The sequence below is a fragment of the Hyperoodon ampullatus genome (assembly GCF_949752795.1).
Source record: "Hyperoodon ampullatus genome assembly, chromosome: 6".
In the NCBI taxonomy this organism is placed as follows: Eukaryota; Metazoa; Chordata; class Mammalia; order Artiodactyla; family Ziphiidae; genus Hyperoodon; species Hyperoodon ampullatus.
The window spans coordinates 113,621,952-113,636,519 of record NC_136919.1 but is presented as its reverse complement, the minus strand read 5'-3'; the positions used below and the strand labels follow the sequence as shown (position 1 = coordinate 113,636,519).

Below are 14,568 nucleotides of genomic sequence, written 5' to 3'. Positions count from 1 at the left end.
TTTATCACCAGCCAGCACTGAGTAAGGTCACGTGCTATGATCCTTCATTACAGGGTCTCCTATTCTCCATGTCAGTGCCTTTCTCCTGACCTTTGACCCCTACCCCACCCCACCCCTCCAACACATTCATATGTTACGGAGTTACCCGATGAAGGTGAGGATAGCCTGATTCTCATGACGGGCGAACACATGGCTCCAACGCCACAGCGATTCCTGAGCCCACCCTCCCCCCACCCCAAACCTCATCCCCAGCATGCTGAAGGCATGCAACGTGCTGCCCAGGGTCAACCAGCAGGGCCGGAGCGTCCTCGGTCACAGCCGGTGACACTGCTTTCCTGAAAAGCACTGGAGTCATTTCTACCGCCTCAACCATTGCCTCATCCACATGGGGAACCCTGTTTGGCTTTATAGAAATGTAAGCCACACAGGGTCTTTTTCTGTTTTTCTTCCTTTGAGGGGATAGAGGCGACAATGTTTTTGTTGGTGGTGAGTCTGTTCATTGTTGTTTGGGGTTTTTTGCTAAATTTACCCCATGAGAAGCCGTGCTAACCAGAGGCAGGGGGAGGAGCCCAAAGGATCACGGGATTGCTGTACCCAGGCCCCCATCACTGCCTTCCTTCTCTCCCCCTGTTCCAGCTGTTTCCTTTGGTTTCCATCTCCAAATCTGAGCCGTGAAGGAGCGGGGAGGAAGAAGTGTCTCATTGCACCAAGAGGCGCTGCTTCTAGGCCTGCAGCTCTGAGCAACCTCTGCCGCCCTTCTCAGGCCTGGACGCCCCCAGCCCTGGGAGGGATGCTGGCAGAGGGCCAGTCTTCCACTTGCGGCCTCTGGCAGCTGCACCCCAGGGGTGGAAACCTTGAGTTGGGTTCTGAAGGCTTAATTTCTACCCTGACTTCTCCAGTGAGGATTTGAGTAGGTTCCACGTGCAAATGCCCACAAAACATTTGCAAGCCTCCAAGTCCACTGATGCAAACACACGATCAACAGAGGTAGGACCCTGCCTGCTCACGGCCGCTCACGGGGAGAAGGCTGCCTCCGCAGACCGAGACACACGGCCTCACGGCTGGGGGAGTTTCCCTTTGACTCTAGGGCTCTCCGACCCAGAGACCAGAGGCCACAACCCTCAGCCCTTTCGCCGCTCCCCACCTCCCAGGAGCCGTCTCCTGCCCTGCTGTGGAATCGGGACCTCTGCCCGGGCGCCTGTTCCGACCCACGAGGCCCGGCTCCTTCCTCTCTCTGCTGAGCTATGCTGGCTGGTGAGAGCAGCTCCTCCCCGTAGGGTCCCGGTTATGTGAGTCCTTTGTCCCTGGAAGGTGGAGGGGGCGATGCAGAAGAGCAGAGGGACAAGAACAAGTGGGGGCAACAGCAGCAGGGTCAGAAGAGGGTGGCAGCGTCTCAGACCACAGCCGAGGAGGAAGATGGGGATGACGAGGAGGTGGCTGAAGAGGACGGTGAGGAAGGACTGTTCCAGAACAGCCAGCGCCGCTTGGGCTGCCGTTTCAGGTGGAGATAGTCCTCCTTCTCACGCTCCTTCCGGGCCCGCTGGTAGTGATCTTCCTCCTTCAGGTACCAGACAGGCGGCCACCGGTGCTTCTCAAAATACTCCTGGTTTTCTGGAGCAGAACGCAGTAGGGCTTGATGAGGAGGGTGTCAGGAGAAGGGGCGGGAGGGACTCCCACCCCTGCCCTGCTGCCATGGGACCTGCAGACGGCCTTCGGTCCTGCAAGGACCACATCCCTTCACAGAGCCCCCTAAAGACAGTCAGGTGCCCAGGGAGTGGGGCCGACGGTACGTGCCGGGGAAAGGCATCCCCACTTGTGTTATTCTTCAAAGACAGAGGGAAGATCTACACAGGGCTTTAGTGTGTGCGGAGAATAAAGTAGGCTGAGGCAAAGGATGGGGGAGAAAGGGCAAGCAAAGCTGTCGGCGAGAAGATGCTCGGCTTGGCTGGGGCGACAGCAGAGGTGGCTGGCAGAGCTGGGGTTTCCGAGGCAACTGGGCGTGGGGGTGTTGCAGGAGGTCAGACGGGAGGGGAGGCTGGGTTGAGGGCTTTGGACCTATTCTGGAAGGCCGGCGGGGCACCACGGGAGTTTGGAACCGGGGGAGTGATGCGATTGGAGCTGTGCTTTAGAAAGAAAATGCTAGAAGGGTGAAGAGGAGAGAATGGGGGTGGGAGAACTGGCAGGGTACAGCGAGAAGCTGTCAGCGGGGAGGGGGTCACAGCAGAGTGGAGGGCGCCCAGTGAAGACCTCAAGACGGAGCGGCAGGAACTCGGGGAGGCCAGTGACACCTCTCCCTGGACTCCATACGCTTCCTGTGGGCCCCAGGACCTGAGACATCAATTAAGCAGAGGCCAAGCTGCAGGGACCCCAGAGGATACCCAGACCTGTGCTGTCCAGGCTGTGACTTGTGCCCACTCCTAGGTTATGAAATTAATGTCATGGGTCATGAGCAGCATTAAAAACAATTGAGACATGTTTCTATATGTGTACTGGGTCACAAGATAAAATGTATTGCTTATTGTGGAGTCTGATCCAAAAAGGTCTGAAAAATACCAACTCTAGTCTGACTGTTACTTATGAGAAACAGAAGCCCAGAGGGGCAAAGTGAGTTGCCCAAGGTCCCCGAGGGAGCCCTGCCCTCCACGCCAGCACTTTTCCCGGGCCCCCCTCTGCTTGGCTGGATGCGCCTCTGCAGGCTGCTCCCCACCCACAAGGTCAAGTTAGGCCCAAGGGTCTTTGGCAGTCTCCGGGTGCCCTGGGGTCAGGTCAGAGATTTGGACCCAAGCAGACGGAAGAGCACAGGTGCAGCCGGGGGTGCTCACCTGGGGACATGGCCTTCATGTCTCGAGGGAACTTGCGACACACGTTGTTGTAGTTGGTGCAGATGTGGTGGAGACACCAGTCAGCCAACTGATACGCGCAGTGGAACTGGGAACAGATGGGAGCGCATCTGTGCTGGGACCCCAGGGGCGGGGTCTGCACACAAACATCTACAGTTGCCTTCGGAGCCAAAGCTTTGGCGCAGGTGGGCAAAGGCCCTGAGTCATAAGGACTCGAGGGGCACCTCGAGAGGCAAGGCCACATAAAACCATAAGGGAATGACGCTGGATTTGCTCCTTGGCACTGTCACGACCACCACCTCACCTCTGACCTGTCCCCGGCAGCCCCAGAAATCCGCATTCCTATGTGGCGGCATCCTGCTGTGTCTGCCCTGCTCAGATATGACCCCTCGTCCTCCCCACTGTCAGGGACCAAAGCAGCCTGAACTAAGGTGCTGACAACCAGGCTTAGAAAACTGACTTCCCAGGTGTGTCTGCCATGCTTTAACTTCGTAAACTAACCTTTACTGGTAGAATTTCTGGCACCCTGAGGGCCAGTGTGGGAGATTTTGCTTGCCTGTTTGGGAAAATGGAGGCGGGAAGTTCATTTTAGATGGAGAGTCCACAGTGTGCCTTAACTGACCTCGGCAGGCAGCAACCACGTCTATACATGATTCTGGGCTTCCCTCCCCTGTCCTACGGTTTCCTGAAGTCTCCGTCCCTTCCCCCCATGGCCAGCCTCTCCTCTGGGCGCGGTAGGGTGTATCCTCTGGCCTGGAGGATGAGATGGGCTCTGCCCACTCTGGGCACAAAGTCTGACCATGGGTTCCCTTCCTACCCACCACCTCCCAGCCCCTCCCCATTCGCTGCCAAATGGGCAGACAGAGCCCAAAGCTGAGAATGTTGGAGAGATTCCTTCCCCTGCCATCCTACCTGAGCCAGTTCCAGGAACACAAGGACGTCCCCATCGATGTCTACCATCATCTGAGTTGCTTCCATCAGCCCGGTCACTGTGTATTGCTCTGTGACACACACACAGCCAGGAATGGGCTGAAGAACCACAGGAGTGGACAGGCACTTGCTTATCCCCCCTGGCAGGAGCCCATTGCAGGGCAAAGGGGTAAGTCCAACAGGCCAGGAAAGGCCACAGGAGATATGTCTGCTCCTACCAGTGAGGAAACTGGGATTAGAGCAAGACTTTCCAGGTGGAGTGGAGGTGGAAAGTGAAGGCGATCAGAATCACCTAAAAGGATTTTTCAAGCTACATATATTGCACCAAGTAGTTACATAGGTGGGGTGAAAGCCTCCACCCCCCAGAGCAGCCACAGAAACTGATGGGAGAGGGTATTAAACCTCAGGTTTGCTGAGAACTATGAATTAGAACTAAGGATTAAACCAAGTTGTTCGTATTGATTTAAATTTGGTAACAAATTTTGTACTAACCTTGCATTTCATGTTAAAACGTTTCTATGGAAGAAGTAAACACTCTTAGTCCTGAATTTTAACTGTATCACTATAAACTCATAAAGTATTTTATCTTTAAAAATATATTTCCCAGCTCAGTCCATGGAAAAGGCCTAGAAACAAGAGCCATCCCAATAGCAAAAGCATCTCTAACGCACAGAGTGCAGCCTTGAAATCCCATTTCCAACTACAAGAAACCAGGACGTCTTAGAGAAATGGCTGATTCCAGGTCTGGGGCAGGAAATGTACAAGAGGAACCTGGAACATCTTGTCATTCCAGATAATCAGAAAGCTCAGAGACTCTGCAGCCAACTTGAAGAGACTCCTACAGGCTAAGGGAGCAGTATGGTATTTGAGCTTCCATAAAGCTAATTGCAGTTATTTGAAACCAACTGAGTATGTTCAAATCTGAGAGTTCATAAGCATACTTAATAATAAGAAACTAACTGGTCACTCTCAAAGGATGATAGGAAAACAAATGTATCTTGAAAACTGGTAAATAAAAGAATCAAGCATTCACCTGCCTGTTATATATGAACTATACCACTGGGTAAATGAACAGTAGGTGAGGGCAAGTTTCTCTCTTTTTAGAAGTATCCCAACAGATAAAGAAAAAAATGACTGAATTGGAATATTACCATTTCACAACACCTAATAAATTAACGGATCCAGGCAATGACATTCAATGGTTGCTAATGTCCCAAAAAGAGAGAAAAGCAGACAATCTATGCTTCTTGATGAAAAACAGAAACAATGTATGAAGTAGTCTTGCCAAAAGAAAACTGAACGTGAATCTGATCTAGCCTCTAGATCCAATGGCCAGTTTACAGGAAATATGGTGTACTATAGAAACGCAATCAGTAAAAAAAATCTAGATTTCCTAGATCAGTGGGGTTTTTCCAACAAGTTGCAAGGGAAAGTTTTCTTCATGGACAAGGTACTTATAGATTAAAAAAGAAAAAACTTAAAGGATATATAAAAAATAAAATCATGCTATAGTGTTTAAGGATGCACATTTGGATGATAAAACTATGGGGAAGTGTAAGGAAGTGAGGCCATAAAAAAGAGTAATAGGCAGAGTGGTTCCTCCTGGGGACAGTGGAAGGACCTGTGGTTGGGAGGGACAGGTGAAGGGCTTCTGGTATGGCCGGCAAGGGTCCCTTTGCTTTGTAATACTTCATTAAGCTGACTATATATTATGTGTATTTGTGTTATATTTAACATTAAAAAAAATTTAAGCTTGGGACTTCCCTGGTGGTGCAGTGATTAAGACTCCATGCTCCCAATGCAGGGGGCCCGGGTTCGATCCCTGGTCAGAGAACTAGATTCCACATGCATGCTGCAGCTAAGAGTTCACTTGCCACTGCTAAGCCACAACTAAGGTGCCCATGTGCCATAACTAAGGAGCCCACCTGTCACAACTAAGACCCAGTGCAACCAAATAAATAAATAAATGTTAAAAAAAAATTTAAAGCTTGAATTAATAACTTCATAGGAAGCATATATCACTAAACACAAAGCACCACTTATTACACCATACTTGGCATTTTCCACTGATCTTTGACAAGGTACATACACAACACATTTTTAAAATATGTTTCTTGGCACGTATGGAGCATTTCACTGGAAAAGTCATTCAGTGTTATTTTCTATAAGCCTTTCCACGCAGCAGTGATTAACATTTTTAGTCGCTACCTTGTGAAAATTACCCATGTGTGCTTAACCCATGGTGCCTATTTGACTTGTTTCTGATCGCCTGCCATGATGAAACAAACTTAAACACCTTTATACGTATTTTTCATGTGGGTCATTTCTTTGTAGATAGCCTTTCAAACGTTGAATTACTCGGTCTAAGAGTTTGGACAGTTTTCTGTGCTCTGGGAAGGCCACAGCACTTTTTCATGGATGGCCATGGATGACATATTGTTGCAGCTCTGATCTTTATTATTTATTTATGTATTTATTTATTTACAGGCCACACTGTGTGGCATGTGGGATCTTAGTTCCCCAACCAGGGACCGAACCCTGGAGTGGAAGTGCAGAGTCCTAACCAACCACTGGTCTGCCAGGGAATTCTGCAGTTGTAAGCATTAGAGGCCTCTCTCTCACTCCCTGCCCTGAAGCCCTCGGTGCCCCCTGGATTCCCTCTGCAGAGGGAGTTAAGCTCCTGAATGTTAAGGCTCAGCTCTTAACATGTGGTTCTGATCAATGATTTCTCCCTTCTTCCTGGGACCATGTCCCACCTTCCAACTCATTTCTCATCATGGGATCACGGCTTCCCTCATAGCTCAGTCCCAGCCTTGATCATCTGCCCAGGGTCCCAGCAGCTCTGACACCGGGTCCTTCCCTGAACCTCAACTCAGTATCTGAGGCCCTGCTCTCTGCCCCCTGACCCGCCCAAGAATACTAACCTCGACATCAACACCAGTACAGGTAACAACGCCGATACCAACACAATGCAAATGTCGACTCCAACGTCAGCAGGCCCCAGACACCCCTCACCGGGATGGCACCATCTCTCCTCCAGCCCTTGGACCCCGAGCTCCTGCACCTTGGTCTCCCTCCTGCCTCAGTCCCTGCTCCAACCCATCTCTGGGGTTGGTCCATCCTGAAAGCTGAGCTCGAGCTCTCAGGATCTACAAGGAATCAAGGAGTTAGGAGCGGCAGGTCAATGTTTGCTGTCTATTTCTAGAAGAAGAAAGGGAAAGTGAAGGTGGAAGAGAAGAAGGAGGAAGAGGGAAAGGAGGAGAAGGAAAAGGAAAAGGAAAAGGAAAGGAAGGAGGAAGGGGAGAGATGAGGAACGTGTTCTTTTCTTTTTGACTTCTTAAGCTTGCGTGAGCGCGGCCAGGCTAATAAGCATACCAGGCCCTGGCATCTACTGGAGCCACTTTGCTGGGCCAAGATGCCCTCTGGAGAGAGCCTATAAGGTGATCCTACTGAGCATCCCTCTCACGCATTTCTTTACATCCATGTCCTCACCCAAACCCCAATACGCACCGACGTATTTCACTTTATGTAAATGTACTCCCTGGGTGCTCATGGCCTGTCCTCTAGGAGGAGACAGGTGAGAGAAGAAATCATGACTCCTGGGGGTCCCCGACTCCTCCTCCCGGGAGGCCCCGGGGCTTAGTTACCTGTGAGGGCGACCAAGTGTGGCAGGCAGAGGCGGTTGGCCAGGATGATGAGCTTCATGTCGTCCAGGTCGGGGCTGGAGGTGAACGTGCCGGTGTACAGGTATTCCAGCACGGCCCTCATGCAGCTCTTGCTCGTGTAAGGAAACACCACCTGCGGGTGGGAAGGAACAGAGCAGCTGCGGCGAGGTCCAGCTTTAGGGAAAGAGTAACTCGGTTCCGAGGGACTCAGAAGGCTCTGGCCCACCGAGCTGCGCTACTCCCAACAGGCAGCCACCCCTTCGTGGCCCCTGGACCTGCTCAGAACCCCGCTTCCCCAGAGGCTGGTCTCCCACAGCAACCGCCTGTGCTGAGCCCAGCTGCTGAGCACCTATGAGCAGGGCTCCAACAGCTTTTTTTGTTGTTTTTGTTGTTGCGGTACGCGGGCCTCTCACTGTTGTGGCCTCTCCCGTTGCAGAGCACAGGCCCCGGACGCGCAGGCTCAGCAGCTATGGCTCACGGGCCCAGCCGCTCCATGGCATGTGGGATCTTCCCGGACTGGGGCACGAACCCATGTCCCCTGCATCGGCAGGCGGACTCTCAACCACTGCGCCACCAGGGAAGCCCTCCAACAGCTTTTAAAAGGACCTGGACTCTTGCTAGCATCCTTCCAGCTTGGAGGATGTGTGAAGGAGTCCTTCTGGTCACCTGCACCCAGCCCCTCCCAGCCCTTCAGGGAGCAGTGCAAGTGGGATGCGAACGAGAAAAGCAGACACCAGCTGGTGTCTCTGGGCTGCTTGAAGCTGCTGCTCTGGGCCTCTGGGATCTCTTCAGAGCAGCACCAACACAAAAACTGCTTTCTCATCAGACGCCGGTCTCTCCAGGCTACACTGGGAATCTGCTGGAGCTTTACAGCTGCTTCTGTGGTAGTGGTGGGCCCCGCGGCTTTGGAGAGTCCCCAGCCTCACACTTTTACACATCCCAACCCAACTCACGCTTCAAGAAGCAGAGACGACTCAAACCTGAATCCCTCCACTTCGCCTACCGGAAGGACGTCCTTCCCAGAAATTTTAGGAAATCCCTCCTCTGTATCATAGGATGCTCTGCTGCACTGTTCTTCGTCTAGCTTTTCATTCAAGTGTTTGCTGAGCACTGACTAAGGGACCAGCGCTGAGGAAGGTACTCAGCAGAAGTAAAAGACCTAGTTGCTACACTCAAGAGAAACCACAAACCATCTGGGGAAACGGGGTGTGGACCCTCAGAACTTGAAGCCACTGCACAAAGAAGGACCTTGTTAACTGCAAGGCTGAGTGATGGACAGTCAATGTTGCAGGAGTTCAGAGAAGATGGAGAACAGGGCCATGGCCTGGGCTGCTCGGCTTGGCTGGGAGAATGGAAAGGTGAGAACAAACTTGAGAGAATAGACTTAAGAGGATATTTCTAAGGACACACTGATAGGCCCCTTCCAACTCTGTGTTTCCAGTCTAGGTGCCCAAGAAAGCAGCGGTATCAGTGAGAACAGGGGGTTGGAATGGCCCTGATTAAGGGAAGGGTGATTGCATGAAGTGTTTCTTTCTAGTTTCTGTATTCTGATGCTTTGAAATGTGGGGCCTTGCTGACCCTAGAGGGACTTCCTAGAGATAATAAAGGACTCAGCTGAGATCATGCCTTTCATATGCAAACCAAACAATCCAGAGCCCACACACCCAGTTATCTCCTTTATCTGCTCTCACACTCCAGGCCACTCTCCCCCTGCCCTAATTATCCCAGGGCCAGGTACTAGATGACTCAGGATAGCCCCTATGCCCCAGAGCCTGATGAAATTATTCAAACTAGCCAACCCTTAGCCTGTTTACCCTGCTTCACCTGTTCCTTCCCATGGAAGAGACAATAAAGTCTCTTGCCCACAGTTCCCCTTACTCCCTCTGCCTTGTGACCCAACCTGGTGCTTCCCTGCATGTCCCCAGATGCTGTGTGTGCCCCTCCCATTGAGATCTGTGAGTATAACAATCTATCTTTTTTTTTTTTTTTTTTTTTTGCGGTACGAGGGCCTCTGTTGTGGCCTCTCCCGTTGCGGAGCACAGGCTCCGGACGCGCAGGCTCAGCGGCCATGGCTCACAGGCCCAGTCGCTTCGCGGCATGTGGGATCTTCCCGGACCGGGGCACGAACCCACGTCCCCTGCATCGGCAGGCAGACTCTCTACCACTGCGCCACCAGGGAAGCCCCAACAATCTATCTTTTTAATGGCAGTTTTTTCCTGATCTGTTGGCTTCACCATACCTCAATTATAATAAAACCTACATTTAAAAACAGTGATGGATTCAGTTTGGGACAAACTGAATATTTTTCTAGTTATTTCACGTGGGTCCGGGAGAAAGCAACGTACAATGTATACAGCCAAGGAATCAGAAGTCTTGAGTTCAAGTCCTACCCTCTCCTTTCTACTTACAGAGCTTTGCATGAGTCGCTTAACTTCTCAGGTCCTCACTTTCCTTACGTGTAAAGTGGAAGGCTACGCTGTAAGAGTCTCGTGTGAGACAATGTAAGACAACGAATCCAAAGTGTCTTCTCAACTGTAGAGTTAAGATGTTACCGTAATTCCCTAGCCTGGTAAACTGGAAAGTCCTTGGCTGTGGGAACCATCTCATAACCTTCTCTCGGGCCCATCACTCAGTGGCTTGCACATAGTCAAGGCTGAAGAGAGCACCATTAAGTGACAGATGCCTCAGATGGGAAGGGAGTAAGTCTCTCTCTTTCCCAACCATTCCCATCCTAGCCTTACCTCCCTGGTGGAACTCTCCACAAACGGCCCCCCAAACATGGCAGCCATCCAGTCACAGCTGGAAATCAACAGGGGCTTGTGGGCGCTGATGGTGCCATCATCCAGGATGAAGGTCACATCTGTCCGGGTGGAGAAGAGGCATCACGTGAGCACGTGGGGAAAGAATGTGGGACAACCAACCCCAAGGGTCAACAGTGCGCCCAGACAACCTGCTTGCTTCTGAGCCACAGGCTGTGCAGCACTGTGTGACCATGCTCTCAGGCTGGGGACACTGGGCTGCAGGGGCAGAGCCACTGTATCTCCAGGACATCAGCAGCTGAGATGACTTAGAATGCTACTTGGACCTCAGAAGGCTCCTGGAGGGAACTCCCCTGCCTTCTGGACATCAGCTCCTGAGCATGTTCCATACCTGAGAAGGTGCCTTTTGCCAAGCACTCCTTAACCCGGTTGGTCCGGCGGACATGGAAGGCCTTGGTGATCTCCTGGTTCATGAAGGCTTCATTGTTGAGAATGTTGGCCACCATCATGCGCAGATCGAAGACCTCGAGCAGCTCAGCAATGTGGGCAATGTGCATGAGGTCCCGCTCATTCTCGTCCAGCTCCCCTGTGTACAGGTACCTGAGAACAGCCCGGAAGGGCCCCGGCTGGATGGAGTTGTCCATTTTCACCACCACCATCAGCCGGGATTTGTAAGTCAGTGGATCCTCTGCCATCTCTTCCTGGATGCTCACAAAAGCTCGGCTCCAGGAAGACAGCACTCGACCCCTCCCAGGCAGGTACCCTGTCCCATTGCCCCGTAAGATCCCATCGCTAGTTGAAGCCCGGAGCCCAGCGGGCCCGGAGCCCCCGCTCTCCTCCACGCTCTCGCACACGTCAAAGCTGGCTGCCCGAAGCAGGAAGTCCCGGCCGTGGTGGTGGTGGTGATGGTGGTGGTGTTGATCAGGGTGACCCCGGTGGTCCTCCGGGCAAGGGCCCCCTGACCCTGAGGGGCCCCCCAGATCCCCCTCACTCAGGTCCATGAGGAACAGGTCGTAGAACTTGGAGGAGGAAGTGGAGAGGTAGATCTTGTGGGCGAAGATGCGCACACGCTCCTGCAGCACCAGGATGACGTCCGCGCACAGCGGGTCCTCCAGGAGGTGGGCGGGGCACTCCTCGCTGCTGGAGGGCGGGGCGGGCACCACAATGATGGGGGGAGGCGGCTTGGGGGGCAGGAAGGGCGCCTGCAGCAGGGGCCGCTGCACGTTGCGGAGGTGGGACTTCCAGAACTGCAGGTGCCGGCGGGAGATGAGCGCCGCCCGGATGGCGTTGTCAAAGACGTCCTTGACGCCGAACTGGGCCACCACACTGGTCTCGTAGTAGGGGATGCCCAGCTCCTTGGCCACCTCCCGACCCTTCTCCGGGGGAAGGATCTCATTGGGCTTGATGGGCCTGGCAGGTTCAAGAAGGGAAGCCAAAGTCATGTTGGTGGTAGAGAGTTGGGGGCAGGGAAAGGCAGCTCTCCAGAGCCCGTCTGTTTTTCACCAGGCTGGAGGGTCTCTGCTCAGGATCTGTGTCCTAAGACCCATTCCTGCCCTGCTCATTTCCACTCCCTTTCTCCTCTGTCTCACTAAATCCTACTAGTCCTTCAAGGCTCACTTCCAATCGCCTCTTCTTTCAGGAAGCCCTCCATATCTATGCCAGGCCCTGGTGATCTCCCCAGCTCAAAACAGTGGTAGCGATAACCACCTGTCTGGAAATTAGCATGCAACATTCCACGTTGGTTTTTAACATGTTCACCTATCAAGTTCAACTTCCAGCAAGATTATAAGCTCCTTTCATGCAAAGACTCCCTCTTCTTCTCTCCTCATGATGCTTAGCCCAGGATGGCCCACTCAGTGTGTAATAGATGGATAGCTGGATGGATAGCTGGATGGATGGATGAATGAAAGAATGAGAACTCCTGTTGTCTCCCTACATGAGCTCGCTTCAAATGGAGGGAGAGATGTGAGGCTTAGTGGATTCCCTCAGGACTGAGCAGGAAGCCTAGAGACATGCTCCGCCCCCCATCTGCTGCCTTCCCCTCCCTAGGCACCAGCACCCCCTACCTAGCCAAGGGTCTCCTGGCCCTATTGACAGCTTCCAGGTCGGCGTAGCGCAGGTCCAGCTGGCAGCCCACCAAGATGACAGGTGCTCGGGGGCAGAAGTGTTTGATTTCTGGGTACCACATGGTCTTGACATGGTGGAGGGAGTTGGGGTTGGCAATGGAGAAGCACAGAACCACCACATCGGATCTGGCGGCGGGAGAGTGAGGTTACAGGCAAAGAAAGCTAGTGGTAGGTTACCTGCCCCTGGAACGAGGGAGAACACACATACCCACCTGCACCCCCTACACTACAGTCCCACGTCTGTCATATGGATCTGCTCACACGATCTTACCCAAAACGTATAATAACAGAACCTCTAGTTTATGCACCCCCTAACTTAGCATTTTAGAGCTTCCAAAGACTCTTGTTTTGACCTCACAGCTCTCTTGTGAGTTAGAAATGACCACTTTTTATCTCATCTGCGAAAACTCATCTCAGAACAGCTCTGCTAATTGCTCAGAGTTCCAGAGCCACTGCTTAACAGGGTAGGACTCAAACCAGGCGTCCTGATCGCAAGCCACCCAGGCTGCTGCCCCCTCGCGGGTCTGCCCGTGCTGCTTTCTCCACTCCTTCCTGCCAGGCTCAGTGTCACAGAGGCGCTTCATACCTCGGGGAAAGCAGGGAAAAGCCATCCACTTGGCTCCCCACAGGCAGCCGGGGGCCTTCCCTACCTCCCATAAGCAAAGCGACGGTCTTTGTGGTGATCTCCAAAGGTGTCCCAGAGGCGGAGGGACACGCTGACATCATCTACCACGTCTCGGGAACGTTCCAGCACCTGTGGGGGCAGGGAGGGGGACAGGAATCTAGGGCAACGGTTCTTGGAGGCCCTGCGTGCCTGCTCACTCCTGAGGGTCCTGCAATGTGGGGGCTGGAGGGACAGCTAGTGCCTCCAACGTGTGCCTTAAAACACCTTCATCCAGGTGCCATCTCTGCAGACCCACTAACAAGAGCTGGCCAGGAGGTGAGAGACTCTCAGAGGGCAGACCGTTATGGCAGCGGACGGGACCTCTCAGGGAGCCTGCCTTTGTTCCCAACTGTACCTGCCAACTGGACACTTCCAAGCCTCTGATCTTTTGGTATCATTAGCTGGCAGCTTCTTTCCTACCGCCAGCTCTCATCTCTCCAAAGCACCACCCCTTTCCCCCCTTCAGGGCTCCCCATTATTGGGGGCTATGATTACACAAGATGCTACGCCCCAGGCACCAGCTCAGCCGTGCAAAACACAAAGGGCCAAGGACCCCTCCCCTGGAGGGGGGGGCTCCTCTCAGGCCTCCCTCCCGGGGCTCCTTGCTCTTCGGCTGCCTCCACCCGACCCCTAAGGGGCTTCCGTGAGCTCAGCACAGGCCCCGTTTGGAGTGATCCCTGCGGAAGAAGCCCAGATGCGCGGCGTGGACGCCCAGCCTTACCTCCTGACACACCCGGTACTGGTCGATGGCCCAAACTGTGGGCACGTGGGTGGCGAGCAGCTGGTACTGGGTGAGGGTGGCATTGCAAGCCCGGGCACAGATGAGCCTGGTCTTGCCCACAGCGTTGTCCCCCACTACCACACACTTGATGGTCTCTACGTTTGGCCTTTCATAATCCATGTCAGAATCCATTAATTGGGACCTGGGGGAGAGGAGAGAAGCGGTGGAGACAGCTCTGCATGCCAGCCCCCCGAGGGCCGGGGCCAGCTGATCTCCTCAGCCAGGGCTGCCCCCTCTCCAAGCATCTGAGCGGAGGGGAGGAGGAAGGAGCGGGCGGCTTTCTGGCCAAGAGCCCTGCAGGGGCCGAGGAGACGGGAGCCCCTTCAGGCTGAGAGGCGCAGCTCCAGCAGGTGAATCTCTGGTCTCCCTCCTGTTGCCGCCATCCTCCGGTGGGGCTTCGGGATGGGGGTGATGCCTGAGAGAGATGCCAAGGCGGAGTCTGCCCAGGGCCAGTCCCCACCCTCCCGGGAAGAGAAGTGTCTGCCTAGGAAGCTCAGTCATCATCCGCTCTCCTTCTCCAGCCAGCAGGGCTGTGGCAGCAGAACAACAAACAGCTGAGAGAAGCGGAGTCACGGCCAGGTCCCCACCCCTTCCCAGCATGCCCGAGGGCAGGGCCGCTTTAAAATTTAATGGACTTGTCAAAGCTGGGCAGCAGCTCTCCTGGCCTCCACCTTTGTCTCTCTCCCTCTCTGGTTGTGGATTTCCAAGCCCCAGCCTGCTCATGGCTATCCTTTAACCCCGGCCCCCTTTATGGAGATGCCAGAGTTTTTCAGCCCAGGCTCTTTGGGCTGAGGGGGCTTCCG

At 53.6% G+C, this 14,568-nt stretch overlaps 1 protein-coding gene across 1 annotated transcript; it reads right to left on the bottom strand.

Annotated features, from left to right (window-relative positions):
* Positions 1-1,393: 1,393 nt before the first annotated feature.
* RHOBTB2 (Rho related BTB domain containing 2) lies at positions 1,394-13,907 on the bottom strand (the record flags this gene model as incomplete). The annotated part of the gene is made up of 9 exons (XM_079706969.1): positions 13,706-13,907; positions 12,971-13,074; positions 12,261-12,446; positions 10,586-11,604; positions 10,177-10,295; positions 7,418-7,568; positions 3,753-3,841; positions 2,823-2,928; positions 1,394-1,611 (listed from the first exon to the last, which is right to left on the bottom strand). The coding sequence occupies exons 1-9, from the start codon at positions 13,895-13,897 to the stop codon at positions 1,394-1,396; spliced, it is 2,184 nt and encodes a 727-aa protein (XP_079563095.1). The 5' UTR covers positions 13,898-13,907.
* Positions 13,908-14,568: the final 661 nt, after the last annotated feature.